General features: G+C 36.4%; 2 protein-coding genes across 2 annotated transcripts; both read left to right on the forward strand.

The window, feature by feature from the left end:
- The first annotated feature begins 1 nt into the window (after position 1).
- LOC124297327 (ubiquitin carboxyl-terminal hydrolase 22) lies at positions 2-8,865 on the forward strand. The gene is made up of 6 exons (XM_046748245.1): positions 2-2,583; positions 4,803-4,935; positions 5,676-5,891; positions 5,960-6,374; positions 6,572-7,135; positions 7,240-8,865. The coding sequence occupies exons 1-6, from the start codon at positions 2,464-2,466 to the stop codon at positions 7,295-7,297; spliced, it is 1,506 nt and encodes a 501-aa protein (XP_046604201.1). The 5' UTR covers positions 2-2,463; the 3' UTR covers positions 7,298-8,865.
- A 388-nt stretch (positions 8,866-9,253) lies between these two features.
- Positions 9,254-12,399, forward strand: LOC124297328 (hexosaminidase D-like). The gene is made up of 9 exons (XM_046748246.1): positions 9,254-9,510; positions 9,603-9,657; positions 9,969-10,184; positions 10,362-10,710; positions 10,909-10,983; positions 11,108-11,303; positions 11,435-11,710; positions 11,780-11,866; positions 11,989-12,399. The coding sequence occupies exons 1-9, from the start codon at positions 9,482-9,484 to the stop codon at positions 12,161-12,163; spliced, it is 1,458 nt and encodes a 485-aa protein (XP_046604202.1). The 5' UTR covers positions 9,254-9,481; the 3' UTR covers positions 12,164-12,399.
- Positions 12,400-12,792: the final 393 nt, after the last annotated feature.

Genomic DNA, 12,792 nt, shown 5'->3' on the forward strand with positions numbered 1-12,792 from the left:
CATAAAAGTTACAGATTATAAAAATATTAATATATGTCTATTTATTATATGATAAGAAACGTGAAGTCAAAGATACAAGAGTTAAGATAATCCTATAAAAATTCGATGATGATCGTGATCACAATTTAATTTATAATTTCGTATACGCTTCGTACTTATAAATGTAATAGTAATTGCTGTTCACGATTACGCAAACTATACGTAATTATACGTATGCTATAATACGAATAAACAATCGAATATAGAAGATACACGCATATTTTGTACCCCAGCTGTTTCTTTCAATTTCGAAAACACAACTTTTACAATCGTTGGATTAAAATTTCTGGCAAACGATTTCAGAAACAAATGGAACTGTTGGATACCCATCCTTTCGAATGATAATAAATTTCTCGTATGACAGTGAAAATAAGATGGTCAAGAAGCGTACGATTTTACTATAGGTAGTTCAATTACCTGAAACATTTAAATTTAAACTTTATGCTCGAGTCTTTGTTGTAGAATTAGTCATTATTCTTAAACACAAAAGGTTTAGTTGCTTCATAACGTGGTTTCTATGGCCGTTAAAAGCTTTTCTAACTCAACTCAATCCTCAATAGGCTATTCCTAATTGGAATATTATGTACTTGCGGATTTATTATACGTGTGCAGAATGTATAATGCGGTGAAATTGCATTCGTGGCTGTAGCGTCATTCAAGGCTATGATGCGATCGATTTTAACTCGACATGACTTTGCTTGCGTGCTGAAGTGGGAGAAATTTTTTTTACCACCTTCAGCGTCAACCGCTTGGTTAAAAAACAAACTCCTGGGATGAGAAAAATTCGTATTCTTTAGCCTGTTTCAAAACAGTTGTGAGTCACGACTAAACTTGGATAATCCCGCCTGTCAATAGTTTATATAATCCAGCGTTCTGAAATATCGTGTATGTTATAAACATTTTCGAGATTATCGGTCGCGCCGATAGCATTTGCTGGTAGCAGTTTACCGTCGGTAAGTCAACTTATTATCCTGCGAGATTATATACCTAAAAACCGCGACGAGCGCCAATAAATTCATGAAAAAACCGCCAGGGAACAGTCCGAGCGTCTAGACCGTTGAAGAGTGGCGGAGGATCTCTTAATTACGACAATTCCACGACCGACGAATTAGGAGGCCCTGAATTTACTCAGAGGCTGGCGATGATGGACATTTTTCTTTCCACAATTCTTCCTTTTCGGGCATTTCAGAACGTAGTGGTCAGTCGACTCTTCTCTCAGTTCACAGGGACGGGCATTTACCGCAATGTCCTGCGAAGCGGCTTTGAAAGGACGTGAATGCATATCGCGCGCAGCTGTTACGAAAAACCACAGCAGGTACCCGGGAGGTGGAAGGACAGATCAGGGACAACCCACGAGAAATTTGATTGGGGTATCCGTGAGCCCCTTTTCACGTCCCCGCAGATGTGACCGGATACGGTTGCTCCGTAGAAAAAATTTTACCCTCAAAAACGAGATGAAAAAAAAACGTTGGCTGGGTATAAAAAGTGGGATACAGAGAGACGCAGGCTGGGAATGAAAAAAACTAACACGTGTACATGTCTTTATAAGCTTATGCTTATCGACCAATCGTACGATCTGTGCGTAGGCATGATTTGCACTTCACTTTGTCGCCGACCAACAGCGAATTGCATTTGCAGTTATGAGAATTATTGTACTACACGCTGTGTGGTCGTTGATAATTTCTATTGCGAGTTTTTAGTAACTCGCACCTTCTCAACTATCCCATTGTTCATGTTCATACATATACCAGTTCTCTGTCAAAGATATAATAATTAGGGATTTGATTTGTGGAAAAGTTTTCATAAAACTGTTGAAATCGCGGATGCGATCGAGGAATTGCAGAAAATTCTGAATTTTAGTTGAAAAATCGCGAGAATGAGAAGTAAAGGCTAGCGAAATTGGAACACGTAATACGATGGCGAGTAGTTTTGGAGAGCCCGTATGTTACGCTACTGTCGTCGGCTGGCGCTGGTTGGAGGGGAAAGAGAGAAAAAGAGAAAGAGGATAGCTTCGGTATAGCGACGGAGAGAGACGATGAGTAAAAGAGAGAGACGGAGATGGAGGGAGCGATGGCGACGAGTACCGGTGCTGCAGTAACCGGCTGGCGTCCGTTGCCTCTCGGGTGTCGAAAACGTGGACGAAAAATAGATATTTCATAGATATCTGACGATAGTATATTGTTATCGAAACGCTTCCACTGTTTTATTAACGACAATTGAGCTGGATACATCACGGCTCACCGAGACTTTCCATGTCAACGCCACGCACGCTGTCGAACTGGCGAGCGTGCTACGCCCCGTGGTTACAGACTCGAATTCGTCGGTTTGTTTCTGATATTTTAGTGGTTTTTGAGGATACATCGGTAACGTTACTACCGCCTCGGGAAACCGTCGTAACAACGAGCAAGCCCCCGCAATATTGAGATGAGCGATCATGGCTGCATACACTTGAATAATTTCAAAGCAGCCAAGGGGATACAGCCGTACAAAGTAATACACTCCTATTTCGTGACCAGCACTTCGACCGAGGCACGCGTAAGGAAGGTGCGACATCTTTTTACACATCTCCAAACCTTTAGAGATACTGATAATAGTGTGGAATACCTCCCTTCCCCCCCCCCCCCCTCCCCCTATCTATGTTTACAAATAATATATTCCACCATCCCGAATATACTTATGTGTGTACGTCTAAAGGTAAATATTGTACTATCAGTCTGTCACGGCAATTTGAATCAACTATGTTTTGCTCCACCTCTCAGATACGACAGAAAACAAAACACGCTCGATCGCGATAGTGTTTTGTCGCGGACTGCGATCGTCCGGTGTCACAGCCACAGCTACTCCTCGGTCACCTAACTTCACCCGACATTCAAACTTATGCCACACACTCTTGTTCATTCACATTTCCAGCATGGTAGATAGCTACGAGTGTGAATTCGTACTTTACCGACACGCGCCTGTCTCACGCTACTCGCATCCGACTAAAACCCCCGATAAAAAAATCATTTTCTTTATTCAATCGAAACTGATGATAATTGAAAAATACAAATATACGTCGAGACTTGGTCATGCTGAGAATAACGATGATTCCTTCGTTTTTTTTTACTCGTTATTACTAAAAACGTACAATATATCATACACTCATCGCGTACTATGACGTGTAAATACCAGATCCACGGATTTTGCTCAATGTCAGAGTATTCGCGGTGTCATTCTTTTAACACTGCGGTCAAGGTATAAGAAATACTAGAAGTGAGGTTACTCGCTTCTCTTCCTATCGTTGTGTATTACAGAAAGAAACGAATGATTATCATAATTCCTATCAGAAATCACGGACTCTCAAAGATTTAATGCAAATTTCCTACTCGTGTCCCGATATTTCCCGAATTTTCCACTCCTTGATCTTTCAATCTTTTTTCTTTCTCTTTTTCGTTAATTTGCATATTCTCAATTTCTCGATCGACCTGCAGTCGCTTCAGCGCTTACCATTTTCAATTTATTATAATCATACCTTTTATCTGATATACCTATGACTATATTGTTTTAGCAATCATTTTGCTCGTCAGTCGTAATAGACGGCGAATCTTTTTTTCTCGTCCTGTATGTCACCCCCCTCCCCTGTCGCTTCTTCTCGTTTTCAGTCGAATTTTTCCACTCGTCGAACAGGTGTGGACATTATATTCCTTTGCCTGACACGAAATTATGTTTACACGCTATAATAACGCCGTCTATACTTGCTCTTCATATTTGTGAAATATGTGTTCCTTGTATTCAAAAAATGGTGTGCATGCATGGGTCACATACCGATACCACATTTATGACTGTGTACAAAGCAGAAGTTTAACTCGATATATATGTTGCAAAAATGATATCTCATGGATGGAATTTTTTATTTCATTTTTTTTGTCATCTATTGGTCGAAAATCAATAATGTTAATCAACGTATAACTAAATGCATAACAATTAATCTTTATTAAAGAAATTAATTAAACCGCAGAAAGATTGAGTTCAATTTTTAAATTGAGATCAATTTATATGTTCCAAGATGATCATGACACAGTATTGTTAACAAAATTATGCCACACGTGATCAGCTATAAATTAAGATTTTATTCATAAAAAACAGTACAAATCTAAAACAAATCTTCTTTGATTATGATGTTCATAATTTCATTACATGTGCAAGCTACTCATATTAATGTTCAGTTAATTGAGGAGAGCAAATGACTGTGCATTGTCGATAATGTATCATATCAAAAAGAAAAAATATAATCATATGCGGGCAATATGAGTCAGTGTAAGATAATAGAAAGGAAATTTGTGAGCTGATTGTGAGACATTTAGTTGTTTAGTCATTAAAATAAAAATAAGATAATCATTTACGGTGTACTATTAGATAATATAATTGATTCATCTGTTTGTTGATAGAACTCAGGCTATGTTCCGTTTATCTCTGGTCTAATAAATGCATTTCTATCGTTTATTATAATTATTCTTGTATCTTAATTTCACTATCCTTTTACTAATAAAAAAAAAAGAAACTCTTATTTGCATAATATTCTTTGAACCCGCACTAAAATTAAAAGTGAAGCGAATCATACCAATTATTAATCAGTTCAAGTATCCTATTAAAGAAATATTTAATTTTTAAGGATCTGTAACGTAGTCATAATTTTGACAGTAATTAAGTGTAAGCAGCAAATTATAAGCAGCGATATAGTCCGTTGGTTGTCATTATTATTCTTTTTCTCCTTTTCTTTACAGGCAGTGAGCTGCTTGTGTCACACCTGTAAAACTTACAAGGATCGCCTTCACTCGTGTTTGCACTGCATTTTTTTTGGCTGTTATTCGAAAGGACACATACAAGAACATGCCAAGACCAAAAAACATTTTCTAGGTAATATTGTCTGTCACATGAACCAGGTTTTCATCTAAATCATTTAGAAAATATCAAGTTTATTCCACATCTCGTCCGCCATAAATGATACAGTACCTCTTTCTCACGTTGATAAAAAATAAAAATCAAATTTCGACGCAATCAGTTTTAAAAATAAAATAGAAAAATAAAAAATTTGATAAGAATAGAACAACAATTATGTAACAAATACCCAAGATGATGACAGAAAATTAGATACACATGCCTGTAATATTAATAGGATATTGGCAGGTTTTACTCGAAGCACGTAGAAGGGACATATATACCCAGTCTATAGTATTTATTTATAGAAATAGGTATATTTTGAGCATAATTTAGGATATTTTTTCATACTGACTTCATATTGTTTATCTTATAAATTACACAATTTTAACTTTGCTCTGATTTCAAGGGCTGTTGCTGGTATTAAAATAGGTAGGGACCTATTTATAGCCGGAGGACGAATAAACTATTATAACTATTTACTGTCTAGCATTAAGTAACAAACTTTTCTATAACTAAACAGACGTTGAATATATATTTGTCTTACTGAAACATTGTAATTTACTTGTTTTTACTGTATTGCAAAATTCCACTGTCTGAACGGGTTTTGATTTGAAAATATCAGTGATGTACATAACTCTTTTATAGCATATTTAAATATAAGTGAAATTGATAATCTTACTTGACGATATACAAAGAAATTGAATTTGAAATTACAGCCGTCGATCTATGCTACGGCAACATATTATGCTTCCAATGTGGGGACTACGTGTACGACAGGGAATTAACAGCGGTTGCAAAGTCACAGTGGAGCCAGTCGGCGAGGTCACTTAGTTTGGGAGAGTTTTATAGAGCCTGGGAACCGACGCAAGTTGAGGCGGACTTGTTGAGAAAAAATCCACGACGTCGACGTATCGTGGAAAATTCCACTATAGGTAAGGAAATATTGAGAGTCGATTCCCACACTCCTGACTGTTTAATATATGTAGAAACAATTTTTCAGGTCTGAGAGGTCTGATAAACCTCGGTAGTACTTGTTTCATGAACTGCATAGTGCAGGCGTTGATACATACGCCTCTTCTTCGGGACTATTTTCTAGCTGATCGACATCATTGTCCCCAGCCAAGCCGTTGTCTTGTTTGTGAAGTATCGCACCTTTTCCAAGAATTTTATTCCGGCAACAAGGCTCCCTTGACACTTCATAAACTGCTTCATCTAATTTGGACACACGCCAGGCATTTAGCTGGCTATGAACAGCAAGATGCACATGAATTCTTTATTGCAACGCTAGATGTACTCCACAGGCACTGCGAGGCTGCCCCTATTTTGGTCAAAGACAACCCTCATCATTGTAATTGTATTATAGATCAAATATTTACCGGAGGATTGCAGAGTGATGTTGTCTGCCAAGCGTGCAAGTAAGGAAGGGTTTTAGGTTGATATTACAAATCCGATTAGGGTAACAAGCTTTCCACGTCAACCGATCCAATATACTTTAGTCAAGAATCAATTATCCTAGGTCAATAGCGAAGCTGACGTTGATGTGAACGGCTTTACCGGCACTCGAAAAAAATGGCCGATCGCATAAGTGAACTGATAATAATTAACTTTTCAGTGGAGTATCGACTACGATTGATCCTTTTTGGGACATCTCCCTGGACTTGGGCCCCACTGCTGGAGCATCGGGGCCTGACAGTTCCGGTCCACCTACCTCGTTATTAGACTGCCTAGAACGTTTTACACGTGCCGAACACTTGGGATCAAGTGCGAAGATAAAATGTAGTAATTGCCAAACTTACCAGGAAAGCACAAAACAATTAACTATGAAACAGCTACCCATTGTTGCCAGCTTTCACTTGAAGAGATTCGAACATTCTAGCATTCAGGATAAAAAGATATCGACCTTTATAGCCTTCCCTGAACAGTTGGACATGACTCCTTTTATGTCTCATAAAAGAAACGGTAATAACAACACCACGATAGATAGCTTTCCGAAAAATGGCGAAGACACTGCCTTCGGTGATAACAGGTATTCGCTCTTCGCTGTTATCAACCACGAGGGATCGTTGGAAACTGGTCATTACACAGCGTTTATTAGACAGCAGAGAGATCAGTGGTTCAAATGTGACGATCATCTAATAACTAGGGCAAAATTGAAGGATGTGTTAACTAGCGAAGGGTAAGTAGATTAAGACTCCTTGTTGAATTTGAGTAAAAATAAAATTTCGAACGCATGTTTGTGTAATAATTAATTTTTTTATTCATTAAAATAAAATATTGCAGGTACCTCCTTTTTTATCACAAGCAGATCCTCGAGTATGGAAAAAACAGTAAAGTATAAAACCCAAATCATGTAATTAAATTATTTATCTTGACAACGATAAGTCAGGCGATAGATTTTAAGTTGATTAGGTTTATTACACGTCGTATATAGGTTGGATTCTACATATTCTAACTTGATATTTCAGCATTTTTTTTTTCGAACCTTCTTATGATTATGCGAGCGGTTGAACGATTACTTTAAAATATATTGCGTATTTATTTCTCAAAATATACTTGCATCAGTTTTAATGTAAAAAAAATTAGGAGTATAAATAATTTAAATCACAATAATCATAATAATTTATAATAACTGTTTAGTTTTACAACTACTTAATTACAACTTTTACCTTCATGACATATTATTAGGGACAAAGTGATTGGCTGCAAAAACTTTCTTAAAATATATCGTAATCATAATTTATGACTACCGATAGCTAACGTAAAATTATATCGCTGTAGTTTTAATGGAAACTAAGTGGATTAATTGTAGGATTTGCAGAACGCCAATTCACTGTACGTATATTTCAATATTTATTCAATCATCTTCCATTTGTCAAATGATTACTCGAGCCTACTTAATCTACTACTGTCAATCCGCGGATTCCGTAGAATTCGTTAATGTGTCGTCGACTCCGATCCACCGAGTTAAGAACTGACTGATATCCGCTTCACAGACGGAAGTGGAATGATTACAGGAAAAGTTTTGCTATTTGTGTATGTATATTTACGGTTTATTTCTGTTGAAGTATTATTAGCAGACTCTGTAATCCCTAATACTCTCGTGCTTTACGGATCTTATATCGATAAATGGACAAACTAAGGATAATAAATATTTGTATTGTTCGAACGAAACTCACAAATGAAATATTAAGCGAAGTATCACAGCTGTAGTAGGCATATTTGCTATTATGTTATCAACATAAAGACGATTAAAATCCTACTAACGATGTTACAGCTGGATTTTGTTGTCCAGTTACGTAAGAATTAGTTTTCTAAGATTAGCTCAATTTTTTTTAAATTGCCAAAAATATCGCAATTTTTGTATATCGATGACTAATGTTGTATTTCCTTCCCTCCCCCCTTCCCCCCTCCCTCCCTCGCCCTTACGATTTACATACATAAACATTATACATATGCGTGGCTGATCCATTTTATTGAAGTTTACCAAGGAATTCCATTTATTAATGATCGATTGACTGTGCTCACTATTCTATATTATAACTCCATGAAATCATGTTACTCTATGGATCTCTTTAATTAAAAATAAATTTAAATGCTGACTTTTTCGAGTTATTGTGATCACTACTGAATAGTTAAAGTAACTTGTATAGAATTCGTAGTACGCGGTCTTTGGAATATGCCTGATAAACTAACTAACTGACTAACTTCAATTCATGCAATGTGGAACTACTGTGCATACACGTATAGTGATTAATTAAGAACAAATGAATTTTGTACAAATAAAATAGCTTTGATGAAGTGACTGTATTTCGATGCGACGATTGACGATGATGATGATTTACGTCCAACTGTGTATATTAAATTATAATTTGAATAAATTTCTGGTCGCTAATTGTAAATTTTAAATTTGAACATTTTTTAATTTATTGTTATTATGGGTTCAATATTACTAAATAACGTCTGTATTTAAACTTAATTGTGCAGTTTTTTTGCATACTAGTTATTCGAAATATGAGCTTGGATAAAAAATGAATTAAAGTACACATACATTGCAGGTGATTTTAGAATTAGAAATATTTCTAATTTTGTCCAAAATAAACAACCTGTTATAATTTGATAGTAATCCGAATTGTACGAAACTCAAGTTTATTATGTAGTAGTTTTTGCTTATTTTCGCAATATCTACTACGTAATAAAGTTGAACAGGAAAGCTGACTGATTGTAGAATATCAGAAAACAAATTTACCGCCACGCTAATTTGAATCGCAGATAAAACTGGCGCTGAAAGTACTCAGCTTGACACTTGAATTGAACACGTCATCAACGACGTTGTTCACCACGTGGTTATTCCCGATGTTTTCAGCTGAATATCGCGTTCAATCATTTCAGCCGCGAAATGAACAGGAACAAAACGAAATTTGATAATTATGCTGATACGCGTAAAAATTTGATGATTGGTTTAACTATGCGGACAGAGTAAAGGGCTGAAAAATAATTCCGTGATGATACGAATGTTTCAAAGATGGACGCCCTGACTTTTGGTTCGCACAGGTAAACATAACTCTGGCATAGATCCAATGTTTCGCAAGTTATTTCACAGATAATTCATGATTCGTTGCATTATTATGAGCCTTATGTTTCAGGCTTGTTCACCTTGACCTCAAGGGCGCTCCACCCAGAGTATCTTACCTTGAAAAGGTCTGTATTGCAAGAAATATACAGATACCCTACATATGCGCAGCATTTGTTTGTTTACGTCTTCTAATTTTGACAGCTGTCAAAAGGAGGTCTTGGTTCTTTTTTTTCGCATTCTGACCAGTAAAAGGCAAAGTCAACCAGCATTCTGAGCTGATTTAATTCATTAAACAAAACATCTTTCTCATATTTCATTTTGGGTGAAACTAAAACTGAGAAAAATTTAATTACACATATGATCGCATAATCGTCTTATATTTATCGTTGCATCTAACCTAGAGGCGATATTATCCACTCGTTTCTTATTTTGTCAGTTGTTTCCCCTGCTGCGATCATGGGGTGCTACAGGACTGCTGCTAGAATGGGAAGATACCTTCCCGTACAACCGAGAATTGACTCAAATAGGAAGCAATGGCCCAAACAGCATAGCCAACGGTTATACAATGCAAGAAGCACGACAAATATTGCAAATCGCAGGAGAATCTGGGCTAGCAGTTGTGCCGTTGGTTCAAACTTTCGGCCACATGGAGGTAAAGCTGTACTTAAAAATTTCATAGTAATAAAATTCGTATGAATATTTTATATTTACTTTGCCATTGGCTCTGAACATTCAACAACTACGGCTCAAAAACTGAACAATATGTCAACCGTGTGTAAATTTAATTACGCCTCAACTATAAGCACAAGTGAAAAATATTCTTTTCCAGTTTGTATTGAAGCATGACGAGTGGCGATCGTTACGAGAAGTTGAGCTGTTTCCAAGTTCGATGTGTCCTTCAAACCCAGCTACATTACCGCTGGTGAAGTCTTTGATACGTCAAATAGTGTCCTTTCATCCTGACATACAATATTTGCATATAGGAGCTGACGAGGTCTGGCACATGGGGTTATGTTCAGTCTGTATAAAAAGAGCCACTTCCAGCAAACATGGGAAGTCCGCGTTATTCTTGGAACATGTTTTAGCTGTCGCGCAACATATACAAGAGACATATCCGTATTTAAAAGTTATCATTTGGGACGATATGTTGAGAAACATAGACGTACAGGTCTTAAATGGTGCGTACATATCTAAGATATAAATACTACTTTATTTACCTAGTTTGTTAGTATTCAACGTCATGAGAAAAATTTTAAGCCAATTATCATCAATACAGAACCTTCTATTACAGAATCATTAGCATGCTTTGAGTTTATCTTGTGTTTAGCATAGACAATGTGTAATATCCTCAACTTAATATACTTTTATCATTTCAGAACATTATATTGGAAAATATGTTGAACCAATGATATGGCATTATAATTCCAGAGAGACATTTTGTTTGCCAGTAGGTTAGTACTTTTCGAATGATGTATGTAGAGCCGATAGCAAATTTCCTGAATGTTTTGAATCTATTTATTGTGAGTTAAATAACATTGTAAGCATTACACAGACACTTATGTAATCAACTTTCAGGTTTATGGGACAAATATAGTGTTATATTTTCAAATATCTGGGCTGCAACAGCTTTTAAAGGTGCTACCGGATCCTGTCAACACATACCCGTGATTCAACATCATATAAGTAACCACGAACGATGGTTAGAAGAGTTGAGTACTCATGTCAACAAAGTTTGTGAATTCCGTGGAACTGCATTCACCGGATGGTCGAGGCATGTGCCGTTTTGCTTATTTTATTATCACCTATATATATGAATAATATTAGTCGATTGTTTTTCTTTACTTGTTCACCACCAAGACTATAGTTAAAATTATGCTGAACAGTCTGTGTAATGTATTTCAGATATGATCACTATGCCACAATGTGCGAGCTCCTGCCAACGGCAATACCATCTCTGGTGATGTGCTTAAAAGTCTGGCTGCACGGATATTCCGAAGAAAGACACCTAGAAGTAGCTAAAAGCTTGGGCTATGTAGACCATCCACTCCACATAGTGCCGCAACAGCGACCAGCTCCCATACCAAACAAATTGTTATTCCCTGGATGGCAGCTTGCAGTAGGAATCGAATGGTTCCTTAACTTCAGAACAAAGTTTCACCATGTCGTCGATAGCGATCAGTAAGGGCAGAATATTTGTACTTGTACATTATCAAGGTCTGTTCTAAAAATATGCCAATTCCTCAACAGAATAGCAACATGGATGAATCCTTGGCAAATTGCAAACAACTATACAAATCCTATGCAATTGGGGAGTTTGGTGACGGCTTTGAGCGAGTCAGTATTGTTTGCCTAAGTATTTTAGTGCACATTTTCCAACTGGTGTTAAGTTCAATTGAAAGCACTCAATGTATTTTGGATGTGACATATTAGTTCTCTATGTTTTCATAAAATTTCAGTTTGTTGTTGGAATTATCATCGCTGGAGGGCTATATCCGAGTTCAAATGGAAGTTATTTTGTTTCAACCAACCCTGGAAGAATGGACTGGTACACATATTTATCCCCTGAAGAATAGATTGAAACAACTAAAACAAGATGCAGAGAATCAGTTGAAACACGGCTGCAGGGTGTGAAGATTAATTGTACCTCTTGACGAATTTTATTGGAATTGGGCAACACAATCACTTGAGGTGCTTCAAAGTAAAAAGACAACCAAATATCAAATTCATTTAATGAATTTTAGCGGCTAATAAGTTGTACAGAATTAATTAAAACTGGCCGAATCAATGCTTGAACGTGATATATTATAAGTATTAAACGTGCCATGTAATTATGAGAGGGGTAATAAACTGGATTTGTAATTAAGAAATATGCCACCGAGTTTGCTGAACATAAACATAAACAAACGATAGCACAGTATTTCGATATGCAAGGGTGTCAAAATTATATCGTCAATCTTAGACCTGTATATTTTCCTGGAATAAAAGTAGGCAGACTTTCGAACTTCTAAAATCTTTTTATATCCATTGATGTGTCTGTCAAATTTTAGATCAATCTTTTGAAAATGCCCACAAACTTTTAGCAAATACTCGGTGAACTAACTCAATTCTAGTCTGTTAATTTCATATCGTAATGGTTATACGAAAAACAATGACAATATCGAATGTATGTACATACATACATACATTCATGTATACATTCATATACTCATACATTAATTTAGTAGCTGTCAAGAAAACACACAATAAAATATGAAAATGTA

The sequence above is a fragment of the Neodiprion virginianus genome, chromosome 2 (genome assembly GCF_021901495.1).
Source record: "Neodiprion virginianus isolate iyNeoVirg1 chromosome 2, iyNeoVirg1.1, whole genome shotgun sequence".
NCBI lineage: Eukaryota > Metazoa > Arthropoda > Insecta > Hymenoptera > Diprionidae > Neodiprion > Neodiprion virginianus.